At 36.4% G+C, this 13,128-nt stretch overlaps 1 protein-coding gene across 2 annotated transcripts in view; it reads left to right on the forward strand.

The window, feature by feature from the left end:
* The window catches only part of GAK (cyclin G associated kinase), a 2,484,892-nt gene that overhangs the window by 2,067,178 nt on the left and 404,586 nt on the right, over positions 1-13,128 (forward strand). For both annotated transcript variants that reach the window (XM_044060934.1, XM_044060933.1), the window contains exon 21: positions 5,205-5,699. In XM_044060934.1, coding sequence (XP_043916869.1) covers positions 5,205-5,699 — 495 coding nt within the window. The remainder of the gene's footprint in view (positions 1-5,204; positions 5,700-13,128) is intronic.

A 13,128-nucleotide genomic window follows, 5' to 3' on the forward strand; every position in this document is an offset into this window, starting at 1 on the left:
TATGTTGAGTGATCCAAGCATGTAGTGTGTTATTCTTTTTAACTATACTTTGAATATTTGTAGATGAGAGAGTGAGTCTTTTTGGGGGAATAGTATTAGTAATGTATGATGGAGAGGTGGAAGAGAGCACAGAGGTAGTAGTGGTATTGAAAGTATTTGTGCTGATTGTTAGGTCTTGAGCTGGGGTGGACGTCTCGTGATAGTAACAGGTTGGATAATATGAAATTGATTATTGGAGAGAATGGGTGCATGTGTGGATATTTGTTTTGTGGTCGACATACTGTTTAGGTGTAAGGAAGTATTTGAATCTATGTGTGGCAATAATGCTGAAGTTAGATAGGGAGGGAGAAATGTGAGTAAAGGTAGATGTGTTGTGGTTTGGAGATAAAGTGAGTATGGGTGATTTGGTGTGTATAACAGTAGTGCTTTGATAGCATGTGAGAACTGAGAGAAAGAGTAATGTAGTTGAAAGGAGAAGGAGAAATAGTATGTTAAGAATAGTAGGCATATTAGTAATTAGTAGTGTGAGGTAGATGAGATTGTTAGTTCAGAGGGTGATGAAAGACTACAGGAATGGTGTGAGAGTGTGAGTACTAAGGGGGTGGGGACTTAGAGGTGTGGGTGTGTTGCATGATTGGCTAGTGAAGTGGTTGGAGGAGGTGCGGCTAACTGTAAAAGAAATCAAGTCAGGGGTGGGTGAGAATGGGGGCAGGGTAGGGGAGCGAACAGAGTGGGCCACACAAAACCAGATGGAACTAGCCCAGGAAAATCAATCAGTCAGGTTACTTCAGGTATGGTAGTTTGCAGCACTTTTACTGTTTATAAATAACTTCTGTGTCCTTGGGTTTGTTAGCAAATGTGTAGGTTTTGCTTCAATTGGTTTTCCCCACTCAAACTTTTTTAGTTGCTTCCAGTAAGGAGTAACAGTCACAACCTGTAAGTTTGATTTATTTTAAAAATGCTCAGTGAGACCTAAAAGCAACTGGTGATTGATTTAGAAGTAATGCTGCCACCTAGTGGTATAGCTTCGAACCAGGTCTACACTGTGAGGGGGTGGGGTTGGGGGGTCAAGCCAGTTGTCCATGCAAGTGTACACTGCCTTTACAGCAGATTAAAAGCTTAAGGATATATCCACATTAGCTATGTGGAGTGTTTGTTGCCTATATTAGTAAACATAATTGATTCTTTCTGATGGTACATACATTTACTTTTGAAACATTTATTCTCAAATGTTTAGGTTGATGCTTTCCTAAAACAGCTTCAAGTTACAGTTGAGGGGACCTCCTCTGGGTGAAGCTAACTCTGGAAACTGTTTACTTTTGAGAAACATTTATTCTGAAATGTTTGTTGATGCTTTCCTAAAGCAGCTTCAGGTTGCAATTGAGGGAACTTCCTGTGGATGAAGCTAACTGTGGAAACTGGTGTGCACACTTAGCTGGGGACTGTGTTGGTTCCTTGCTGGGAGGATAGGATTTTAAATATGGTGCCTTGTAGCTAGCCCGGGAAAATCAGTCAGCCAAATGTCTTCAGGTATGGTAGTTTGCAGCAATTTTACTGTTTGTAAATAACTTGTGTCCCTGGGTTTGGATGTTATTAGCAAATGTGTAAGTGTTACTTCAATTGGTTTCCCCACTCAAATAAACTTTTAAACTTTTTAAGTTGCTTCCAGTAAGGAGCAACAGTCACAACCTGCGAGTTTGATTTATTTTAAAAAGCCATGCCTGAGGACGAGTGTTGCAGTAGACTGTGAAGTGCCAGTGGCTTTAAGAGACACCAAAATGCTCAGAGAACTAATTCTGGTGTCCTATTCATGTTGCGAGACTGTGCAGTAGTAGATATTCTGTGATAGCCTCCAGGTGGGAAACCTGTCACAGGTTCCAATTAATGCTTCACTGTCAAGAGAATTGTACAGGTGAAGCATATCCCCCTGCTGAAGGTCTTCACATTCCTTCTAGTACTGAAGCTTTTTGAGGAGATTCTGCTTTTGAAGCCCCTCTTAATTTCCTCCTTACAGTCAGTCCATTGCATAGTATCTAGACAGTCAACAGGATGTGCTGTTGTCCATTTATTTAGAAAGAGAGAGAGTGATGCTATGTTTCTGGAATTTGGCCACAGAAAGAGGTTCCTCATTGTTTCCCATCACAGGTGAGCAGAGCATGCTGGTTGACTCTGACTCAGTGTTTTAGTCCTCTTTAGAAGCTATGCCTTTGAAGCCAGCTCAGAACCTTCAAAAATAGGGCATCTTTGACTAACAAGATTAACACTTGGTAAAGTGCATTTTCCTATTTTCTACTTAGTGCAGCAGGGCAAAAGAGAGGTTTTGTTAGATGCACTTTCTATCATGTGGCAAGGCAAATTACTATATACATTTGTTCTATTCCATCCGATTCCATACATCATCACAAAATTCAGAGAAAGATTAAGACTTATTCTCATTTACCCTGGCTGGCTAAAGATATAATTTCTAGCTGCTAGATGCTTAATGATGCAAGAAGTTTTGATAGCAGTAGCTAAAGAACTCCACCCCATTGTTAGGTTAGTTAGGATGGCAGCCTGCTTCACTTCAGGCCTGACTCTCTCTAAATCAAGTTCTCTCTCAAGATCTCCAAATTCAGATGTTAGAAGTATCTCATGCTACTTGAAATACTTTTTTCCTGACAGTTAAATGGTGTTCATCGTGGACAGACTAGTTTTTTGAACTGCTCCATTCAATCAGTTTGTAGATGATTCTGTCCATATCTGTTAAGACCTTTATGATTTGGGCCTTAGTTCTGTGGTCAGGGTGCATGTATTATCCATTTCTGTTCGTCATGACCTTGTGGAGGGCAAAAGTTTGACTCTGATCAGTCAGTTTCTTAAAGTGCAATATTTTCATTTGCCTTTAAAAAGTTTGTCGTCCCTAAGATATGATCACCAACTTGTCTTCATCTATTAAGCCCGCTAGTGTAGCAGCATTGGAGTTACCTTGAGAATTATTTTCTTTCTGGCAGCCATTTCTTGCTTGTAGTGATCTCAAAGTCGTAGGCTCTCCTGTGGTTTAATTCACAACAATTTGGTGTCTTAAAGACCAGTTCCATTCCTTAGGTGGTATAAGAATTATTCTTGAACCAGTCCATTCCTGTTTTTGAATCTCATTTTTATCCTTGCAAAGAACACAGAGACCTCACTCTGGTTATGTAGTATCAGATCTGGGTTTCTATGGAATGAGTGCATTGGTTGAGGAAGCTGAAGAAACTGTTCATCTCCTTTGATCCAGTGAGTTCCCCACATAGATGAGAGGGACCTTCTTTGGTAGGTTCCAAAGACTCTTCAAAATCCCTCTGTCCTTGGATGGTCCCTACAACCAGAGGATGTTGGAATTCCCAGCAAGTCAGAAAAACATATAGTTGCATATTGCTTTTTAACATTGCAGGTGTCAAATCTTTGTTCTGTTCTATTAATTTACAGGTTGTGTGTTCGCTCATTGTTTGTGGTAAACTGGCAGATTCAGATGCCAGGTTCACTTTTATTATGTGGTATGTGATATAATGCCAAGCATGCATGTCCCCAAGCATGGCAGGTTACAAAAAAATAAAATAAAAAAGGAAAGTAGGGTGAACACAGTTGGATACTGGCTTAGGAAAGTCCCATTGCCGAACAGCTGGGTACTATAACAATTTGTTAAATGATTAGAAGGAAAGTAGCTAAGGAGGGTCTAATTTGTTAATCCACTTTTTCTTTCAAAGGCTGGTTTCCCAAGCAGTTAAGAGTTCCTTAGGTTGGGCGGATGTTTTCTGAACTGCCCAAGTAGTTCAGAAAGCCTTCTGTCTAGCTCATCTGTTTTCCAAAGGCATCTCTACTAGGTCCAAAGAAGTTTTAATTCCCCTTTAGTCTTATCACATCAGGCCCATTATGGAATATAATGCGCCTTTTAGCGTTATATTCAGCTCAGCGTGAGAGACCTCAGATTTAAAACTATGAAGATTAGTTGCCTCAAAAATCTTAGTTATGACAGACCTTCATCAGCAGCAGATAAATGGGACAAGGCATGATAAATTCATATCCCAACGTTTCTCTCAGCTCTGGAACAACTTCCACTATATTGCAAGCAGAGTAGCACCCTTGCCTCCTTCAAGGTGAACTTAGATTATTGAATGAGCAGCCTCGAATTGTCCCCTGTCTGTCTTGTCTTGCCCACCCCCCCATAGAGACTGTAGGGAACTTTTGAATGTTTTTTTTAGCTAAACTTAATCAGTCTGCAGACTGATTGCCTAGTGTTTACCTGTGAACCTATGTTTTTTTTTTCTACCAATTGCCCATCAGCTATCAGCCCTCCTTGATCTGCCCACCCCATTCATTCTTGAGGGGACAGATCCAGTCATGAGCATCTGTAATCTAAGCAGCCATCAAGAGTTTTGAGTAAAGTTTGAAACATTATTAAATATCTTTATTAAGGTCTATATTTCTCCCCATTTACTTGGTACTCCTAAATCACAGTCCAGACTGTTTTATTCCTCCTTTGTTCTTCACTCAGTCACTGTTGAACTGTCATCTTTTGGTTGCATTCAGGTCTGTGAGCTTACCCCATCTCAATATGTCGCTTTGGTAGTTGGGTTTTCTAATTTCTTGGAGAGTTGAACATTTTGGCTACTGAGCAGCAAGACCAGGTCTTTTCGGTGGATATGTGACAGATATGGCCAGGAACCATCATGGAACAGTAATTGGTCAAGGCATCAAGCTTCCGGAGGCTCAGCGTGCAGTGACATTAGATGTGCTTACAACCTATGCTTCTTGCATGCCATTCACAGAACACTTGCTGTACTATTTCCCTGTTTTTGGTATTTCTTCACTTTGCAAAACTTCTAGTCTTCAGCAGTGGTTTTGTAAACAGTGAGGTGCTCCAGTCTCTATTCCCAGTGTAGAAAAGGTGATCAGGAGACATTTCATTCCCCCCCCCCCCCCCCTCAGGTGAGCCAAGTAGCTACCTTGGCTTTTTCCTAAACTTAGGTTGCTAGGGGTAAAAACAGACTTTGCTTCTGTTCTGGTGAGCCTCCTGAGTTTGATTTAAAATGCATTAAATGTAAGTTGAATTTGTGTTTAAAATGCTGTGAAAAGTCTAAATATGATTTACCTACACTGCTGGAGAACTTGATTTAGATTTTGCATATGCAAATTTTTATTTAATATTGTAGCAGTGTTAACTTTTGTTTCTTTGTTTAATTTAGAAAAAAACACAGAAGCTGAATCTGTGAATCACATAGCCAAAGAAGATTGTTCCGGTCTGATGGATGATAGGGATGACAGTGAACCCTCAGATGATGATTTTGCAGACTTTTCCAGTGAGCGCAGTACAGTAAAAAGAGAAAGTTCAGAAATTCCAGTTAATGCAGACCAAGAGAACTCTCCAGATTTGTTCTTTAAAGCAGATTTTGGGACACCTGTTTCTCAACCCACAGAAGAAAGACAGGAAGAATGTGCTGACTTGTTAGGTCTCGACTCCAGTGACCAGTCACAGCAGGTCTCTTCCAGTACAGGAATGAAGGCTTCTTCTAGCAATGCAGACCTGTTGAACGATCTGTTTAATGAGGGCACTTCACAAGTTTCCGAGGACATAGCAGCTGGAGACTTACTTGGAGGAGGAGAGAATGAGTTTTTCTTTAATACTACCTCCAATCTTAATGGAAATTCAGAAAGTGTTCAGTCAGCTGCATCTACATCTGGTATGTAGCAGTTTTATAAATCAAGTTGTATTTGTTGTGGTTTACACATGGCTCATTCTGTTTGAAACAGATTAAAAATAGAATATCAAATGTCTGGTTTTTAGAACCAGTAAGTGATTCTTTTATTTAAATATTTCTGTGGCGCTGACTGTAAAGTTAGGATATAAAAAAACAAAGTAATTCATATTATGAAAATATTAGTTTGACATTAAAACAAGTATGACTTGGATAGTCACAAAGAAGGTGACAAAGTACAGCACATTGTTACATGTTATTTTAATTCTCTCTTACTCATAAACTGTAACGTTTGACATTTTAATATATTAGCACCACATTCATTTACTTGTAAACTGTAACATTGAAGTGTTAATTTATTTGTCACTTCCCATGGTTAAGTATCTATAGCACCCACCCATGTCCTTCCAGATTAACTGATTAACTGTCATAAACTTGAGGTCCTGCTGTTGTTAGAATAACATATTTGACTTTAGTAAATGTTTCTGTTGAAAAGGCTTATTTTTACTCTGCCACCAGTGTTATCCGACTTTGAGCATGGCACTTAGTATGCTGTAAAACAATGTAGAGATAGTCACCCCCATTAACAATGACATCAGAAAGAGGATCAGAAGAAAAACTTCAGGTCCTGATTGTTTGTCACCCTTGTATTGCTATTGAGGTGCATGTTTTCCCCACAGTATTGTTTGACTACAGTGCAGTAATTCAGAGAGAAAAAAAATGTCACATGCAGTCATGACATGCCAAAGATAATTGTCTGCAGCAGACATCAGTATCTGCATGTTTCTCAAAGAAGTATCACTGCATAATGCCCCCTTCAGATTGGAAGTCAGTATTTGTCTAGACAAGCCACATGTGTGTGTATGTGTGTGTGTGTGTGTATATAGAATATAAGAATAAGAAGTTCAAATCTACAGGATATGAAATGGGTTGATGTAATGGCCAGAGAAATTGGAATGGAATCAAGAAAAGCTCCTAATTGGTAAACCCCAGGCCCAGATGCAGTACCTAACCTCTGGCTGTTATGTATTAACATCTTTACATGAAGATTTAGCCATGAGTAATAACTATATGCGCACCATGAACAGATGCCAGCCTGGCTAACAACAGGAAAAACGATACTCTTTGCGAATCTGAAAGATGTCCTAAAAACTGTAGACTGATAACTTGCCTTCCAATGTTGTATAAATTATACAGTGGAATTGATGCTGACTGAGTTTATAGTCATTTAGAAGAAAACTCAATCATGACAATAGAACAAAAAGGTAACAAAAGAAAGTCACATTGAACAAAGGATCATTTGTTAAATAGTCAGCAGAGTATTGTAAAAAGGGGAAGACTCAAGTATGGCATGGATAGACTACAAAAAAGCATTTGAAAGCATCCCACATTCATGGTTAAGAGACTGCTTACAAATGTGTAAGATACACACCCTGCATTGATCAATCACATTACAGTGACAGTGAATCCATGGCAAACGTCTTTACAGATAAACCATGATAAAGGACAAATTATCCCAGAGATAAAAAAATTCATATGGAGATATTCCAGGGTTACTGTCACTGCTGCTCTTCTGTTTTGCTCTTAACCATTTAAGTTTTCTACTCAGTAAATTAGGTCATGGCTACAATTTGGCTCCCAGAAAACAACAAAGTGTAAAGACTTCTCATCATGCTTTTGTGGTGATTTAAAACTATATCTCTTCAGATGAGGAACTGAAAGCACAACTGCAAGTGGTCAAAACTTTCTCGGATTATATCAGAATGTCATTTGGTCTTTATAAATGTGCAAAACAGCCTTTAAAACAGGGAAGCTGCCGCCCCAACAAATTATCAGTCTGGGATAGGAATGTGCTCTAAAGGAACTTGAGCAAAAGGGGAGTGTAATAATACTTGGGAATTGTTGATAATAAATAAAGCATGAACAGATGTGAATAAAACCTAGTAAGGAATATTTTCATTGACTAAAGTTAATACTGAAAACAGCTCTGATATATAGGAACAAAGTCCAAGCTTATAAATCAATTTACTATTCCTGTTAACAGTTTTATTGTGATTGACTGGCCCCTAAAGTTATTGGATCAGTTGGACAGGAAAACAAGAAAAATGCTTATCAAATGATTTATAAAAATGATTGTATACCAAGATTATATATTCCCCGTTCTGAAGGAGGTATGGGCCTCCACAAAATTGATAACGTGTAGGTCTGCAGTCATAGGGCTGCGTACATATTTGCTAACCTCACAAGACCCAAATACAGAGAAAGTTTTAAAATATAAGGAGAACAAGTCTAAGATGGCCTCCCTGCTTTGTTTAGCAGAAACATATCGGTGTCAAGTGGGAATGAAAATCAAACCAGAATTAGACAAAAATCAAGCCACAACTGAATGTGCAAAAAACAAAAATAAAGAATATATGAAGGATCAGATGAGAAGGCAAGAAATGTGGAAAATGCATAAATATAGATCTGATGTTGTCCATTTCATTATGCATAACAAATGGGTCTTCAGATCCATATTCAGATCCAAGCCGGCCATTTCCAAGATGTATAATCTGAGCCGCAAACTCCTCCCTCTCCCATGATGCCTCACTCCTCAAACCCTCAGATCACATTTGCCGCTGCTTCGGAACAGATGCGATTAAGAGCCTCTCCACTACTCAGGTAAAAATTTTCCATTTTTTACTTAGGATTCCTCTCTGCTTTTGCTTTATAGTCTAGCTAAGTAGTTTAGTTCTATTTACTACCTCCCCTCCCATTATGCTACCTGTTTTTCCTGGCATTAGGTCCTTTCCACCCATTTCATATTTTCTCCTTTCCCCTTTTCTCCTTTCTCTTTAGCTTTATCTTTCTCTAACAAAAAAAAATATCTTTCCTGTTATCTTTTAGTTAAAATTTAGTGTGCGATGGGTTTCTTAGAGTGAGTGTGTGAGTGCCTGACAAGCAGTGTATACATAGACATATATATATGTACATACATAAACGTGTGTGTGTGTATATATATATATATATATATATATATATATCTACACACACATTTCTGCACATATACATGTGTGTACATATGCATGTATGTATATGTATATATATATATATATATATATATATATATATATATATATATATATATATAATATATACACACATATATATAATGTATATATATATATATATATATATATATATATATATATATACAAATATATATATATATATACACAAATATATAAATATAATATATATAAATATATATACACATATATAAATATGATATATTTATATATATATATATATATATATATATATATATATATATATATAATATATATATATATATATATACACACACACACACACACACACACACACATATATATATATACATACACACATATATATATATATATATTTACACACACACACACACACACACATATATATATATATATATATATATATATATATATATATATATATATATATATACACACACACACATGTACACACTTTAAAACTTCTAAAACGAATAGAAGACGAAGGAGCCAGTAGTAAGCTTTCGTCTCTTTATTAGTAAACAGAACGTCTTCAGACAAGTGATGCAAAAACACAATAGTATCCATATATATAGAGGTAATGCATGTAAAGGGTGGTATTAAATGGCTCTAACCATTAACATTTTGCAATGTCTAATAGTGTGCCAATAAGATATTAACAGTAACAAGTATCAGTCAACTCAATGAGTGAACCTAAGTGACTTAAGTAGGTGTCAATCAACATGTTAAAAGTTCTGCCGTCACCACCTTAAAACACATTTGTCATTTAAACTCTCATTCAACCCAGGAGGGGAATCTGCACTTAGTTTCAGCTGCCACAACAATTCTTTCACTTATAATAGATTATTTACATCTCCAAAAAATGAATCTATTTTCTGTAAGACCAGAAATTTAAAGCCAGAAAAATTATGACATAACCATCTGTGTTTTCCAATGCATTTCTAGTGTCATTATTTCTTACTGCAGCTAAATGCTCCTTGATCCTGGAAGACAGCATTCTTGTAGTCTTCCCAGTGTAGAAAGCTGGGCAGGAATTACACACAGCAGCATAAATGACATTATTAGATTTACAGTCATAATGTTCATGGAATTGCAATGTAAAATTATTATGATTGAAAACAAACCGGTTTCCTATAAAAATATGAGGACAGGCAACACACAGACCACATGAAAACATTCCAATATCTAAGTTTTGTGACAAACATTGATCAATAAGAAACTTATTGTCTCTATTCTCGAAAGAAAATTTGAGTGATCTTGTTTTTTTATGTAAAAAAACAGGAGAAGCACCTAGTCTATTTGCAACTTCCTGGCTATTAGTTAATATGTCCCAGTTATTGAGAATTATTCCTTAATCTGTGTGGAATCCCTGCAAATGGGAATAGGAAAAGCCACTGCCCAATCACGCAAAACATTCTGTTGTGAGGGAGTATTGGAAGAAGCAGAAGGAGGGTCCACAAGATACATGGAATTAGTATGTAAAGAACCAGAAGTGAGATGTGGACTTGTAGATGAAATTCGATTGGTTGGGGTCACTCTGTGTGTTGTTTGAGCTAAACTGCCAGTCGTCATGACAGAGTTGGAGTCATAAGAACTAGAAACATTACCATTTCTGGGAAGGAAGCCAGTTTTGATGATTGGTGAAAACTTCATTGGTCTAGCCACTGTAACTTCTCTAATAATGGAGTCCAGCAACCACACAGGGTAGTGTCTGTCTGTCAACAAAGATTTGAGAACAGCACATTCTTTTTTAAAATTGTTTTCATTACTGACCCAACCTAGAAATACGAATAAATTGTCCTCTGGCCATATTTTGCTTCACAAAAAGTGAATGCATACTAGTGTAGTCTAGATAATTGTTTCTGAAAGTACTTTTTCTGTGTAGTGCAGATGACAAAGTTAACTGATTTTGGTCAAAAGACAGACACGTGTCTAAAAAAGTAGCTTGTTTCCCACAGGAAGACAATTTGAATTTTAAAACAGGAATAGTAGCAGAAAGAGCATCTAGAAATGTATGCAGTCGTTGCTCACCACCCTCCCACACAAAAAACACATCATCAATGTACCTCTTATAAAGATGTACAAACTTGAAGTCAGGTAAATGGATGAGATAATTCAATTTCCAGGCAGCAAGAACCAGATTGCCAAAGGCTGGTGCCATTCTCGAACCCATGGCTACACCTTTAATTTGCTGATATATCGATGACTTAAAATGAAAAAAATTGCCTTCTAATACTAATGTTGCCAGTAGGCAAATGGTATCTATTCTGCTTTGCTCAAAGGATGTAGCTTGGGATAAATAGTAACGCAAAAAATTAATGCCTTCATCATGGGGAATGTTGGAATAAAGCGCCTCTCTATCAAGTGTAACCAATAGGATATTTTCAGAGGTGAGTGGATGCTGAAATAAAGTGTTTAAAAAAATCCAAGTTATCTCGAAGATAAAACTGCGACCTTTGTACAATTGGATTGAGCGTCCAGTCAAGGAATTCAAAAATTTTCTCCTTCTTCGTTTTCTGGTTGGAGACTTTGTGCCTGAAGGGTGGATTGACAGGGTCCTTATGCAATTTAGGGATACCAAAAATTTTCCTTAACTTAGGACTGGGAACTGTCATAAAATCTGCTTCTTCCGTGGTACTGGCTTGTTGTTTGGTGAGGGTATTAAGCACCTTGTTTATCCTTTTGAAAGCACGGTTAACAAGTGACATCTGTACTGGTGTGTAGTAACTGTTGTTGCTGAGATCTTCCTGAAGCATTCAAACATAACATTCCTTTTCCATAAGAACAACTCCCGTGCCATTATCAGCAGTCACGATTCTTAATGACTTGTCACTTTGCAAATGTTTGAGTGCAGAAAACTGGCTTTTGGAGAGGTAGAACCATTTCTGTGGACTAGGAGAAGAAAGTAAGTTTCGAAAATCCTTTTCACAGAGTTTGAGAAAAATCTGTAGGGTATTATTCAACGGTGGGTTGAACATACATCTTTGATATGGAAGGTTCAAATTCACATTAACAAGCTCACTATCCAGTTGAGAGTTTTTTTCACAAACTAGTTTTACGTTCAGCTTTCTTAGAAAAAGACGTAGATCAAGCAGAGGAGACGTTAAATCTGCTCTCTGAGACGGAATAAAAGTGAAACCCTTTTTTAAAACTTGAATGGCTTCATGAAAGAAGGGCCTATCTGTCATATTAAAGACTTCTCAGGAACCAAAAATAAGGGAGTCCTGTTGGAATGTATTATTATTTATGGGTAAATCCTTCTATGCACATTTTATATATATATCTATATATATCTATATATATATATATATATATATATATATATATATATATACACACACACATACACAGGTATATATATATATATATATATATATATATATATATATACACACACACACACACACACACACACACACACACACACACACACACACACATATATATATATATATATATATAAAATAAACACACATACATATATACATCTATATATATATATATATATATATATATGTATGCATGCATATATATATATATATATATATATATATGTATGCATATATATATATATGTATGCATGCATATATATATATATGTATGCATGCATATATATATATATGTATGCATGCATATATATATATATATATATATATATATGTATGCATGCATATATATATATATATATATATATATATATATATATATGTGTGTGTGTGTCTGTGTGCGCACGCTTGTATATATGTGTGTGTGGCATCTGGTTGTCATGAGCTGTTAGACAGAGTATGGATGTAGTTATATACTTTTTGTTGCATGTTCGCTTTATGCGGAGGTGTTACCCTCTGGTTTTTATAAATTTTATAAATATTATAAATATTAAATAAATATTGTATTAGATTAAACACCTAGTTGTTATGAGCTGTTAGATAGAATATAGACGTAGTTAAACATTTTTGTTATATGCTTTAAGCGGAAGTGTCAATTCTTCAGTTTCTGTAAGTATTGTGTTAGATCAGACACTTAGTTGTTATGAGTTGTTAGATAAAATACAGACGCAGTTAAATATTTTCATTATATGTCTGTACTATGTGGAAGTGTTAACCATTTAATACTGAAGGTTTGCATTATGTGGAGGCTTTTTTTCATGTAATTCAACTGCTCTCCCTGTCGTTACACCTAGTGTGCAAATGTTTTGTACAGTATTATTGCAGCTGATGATATATTATTTTTAAGAGCAGCAACGGAATGCTGTTGATAGTGAAAATATTTATTTTCATTTTTAATGTCAAATTGGTTTGATATGTATGTGCGCTAAACATCAGCGCAAGTTCGCTTATGAGCTCAGAGTACTAGGCTGTTATTCC

This window comes from Protopterus annectens, chromosome 2.part0 (assembly GCF_019279795.1).
Source record: "Protopterus annectens isolate FY-2018-M chromosome 2.part0, PAN1.0, whole genome shotgun sequence".
NCBI classification, from domain to species: domain Eukaryota; kingdom Metazoa; phylum Chordata; order Ceratodontiformes; family Protopteridae; genus Protopterus; species Protopterus annectens.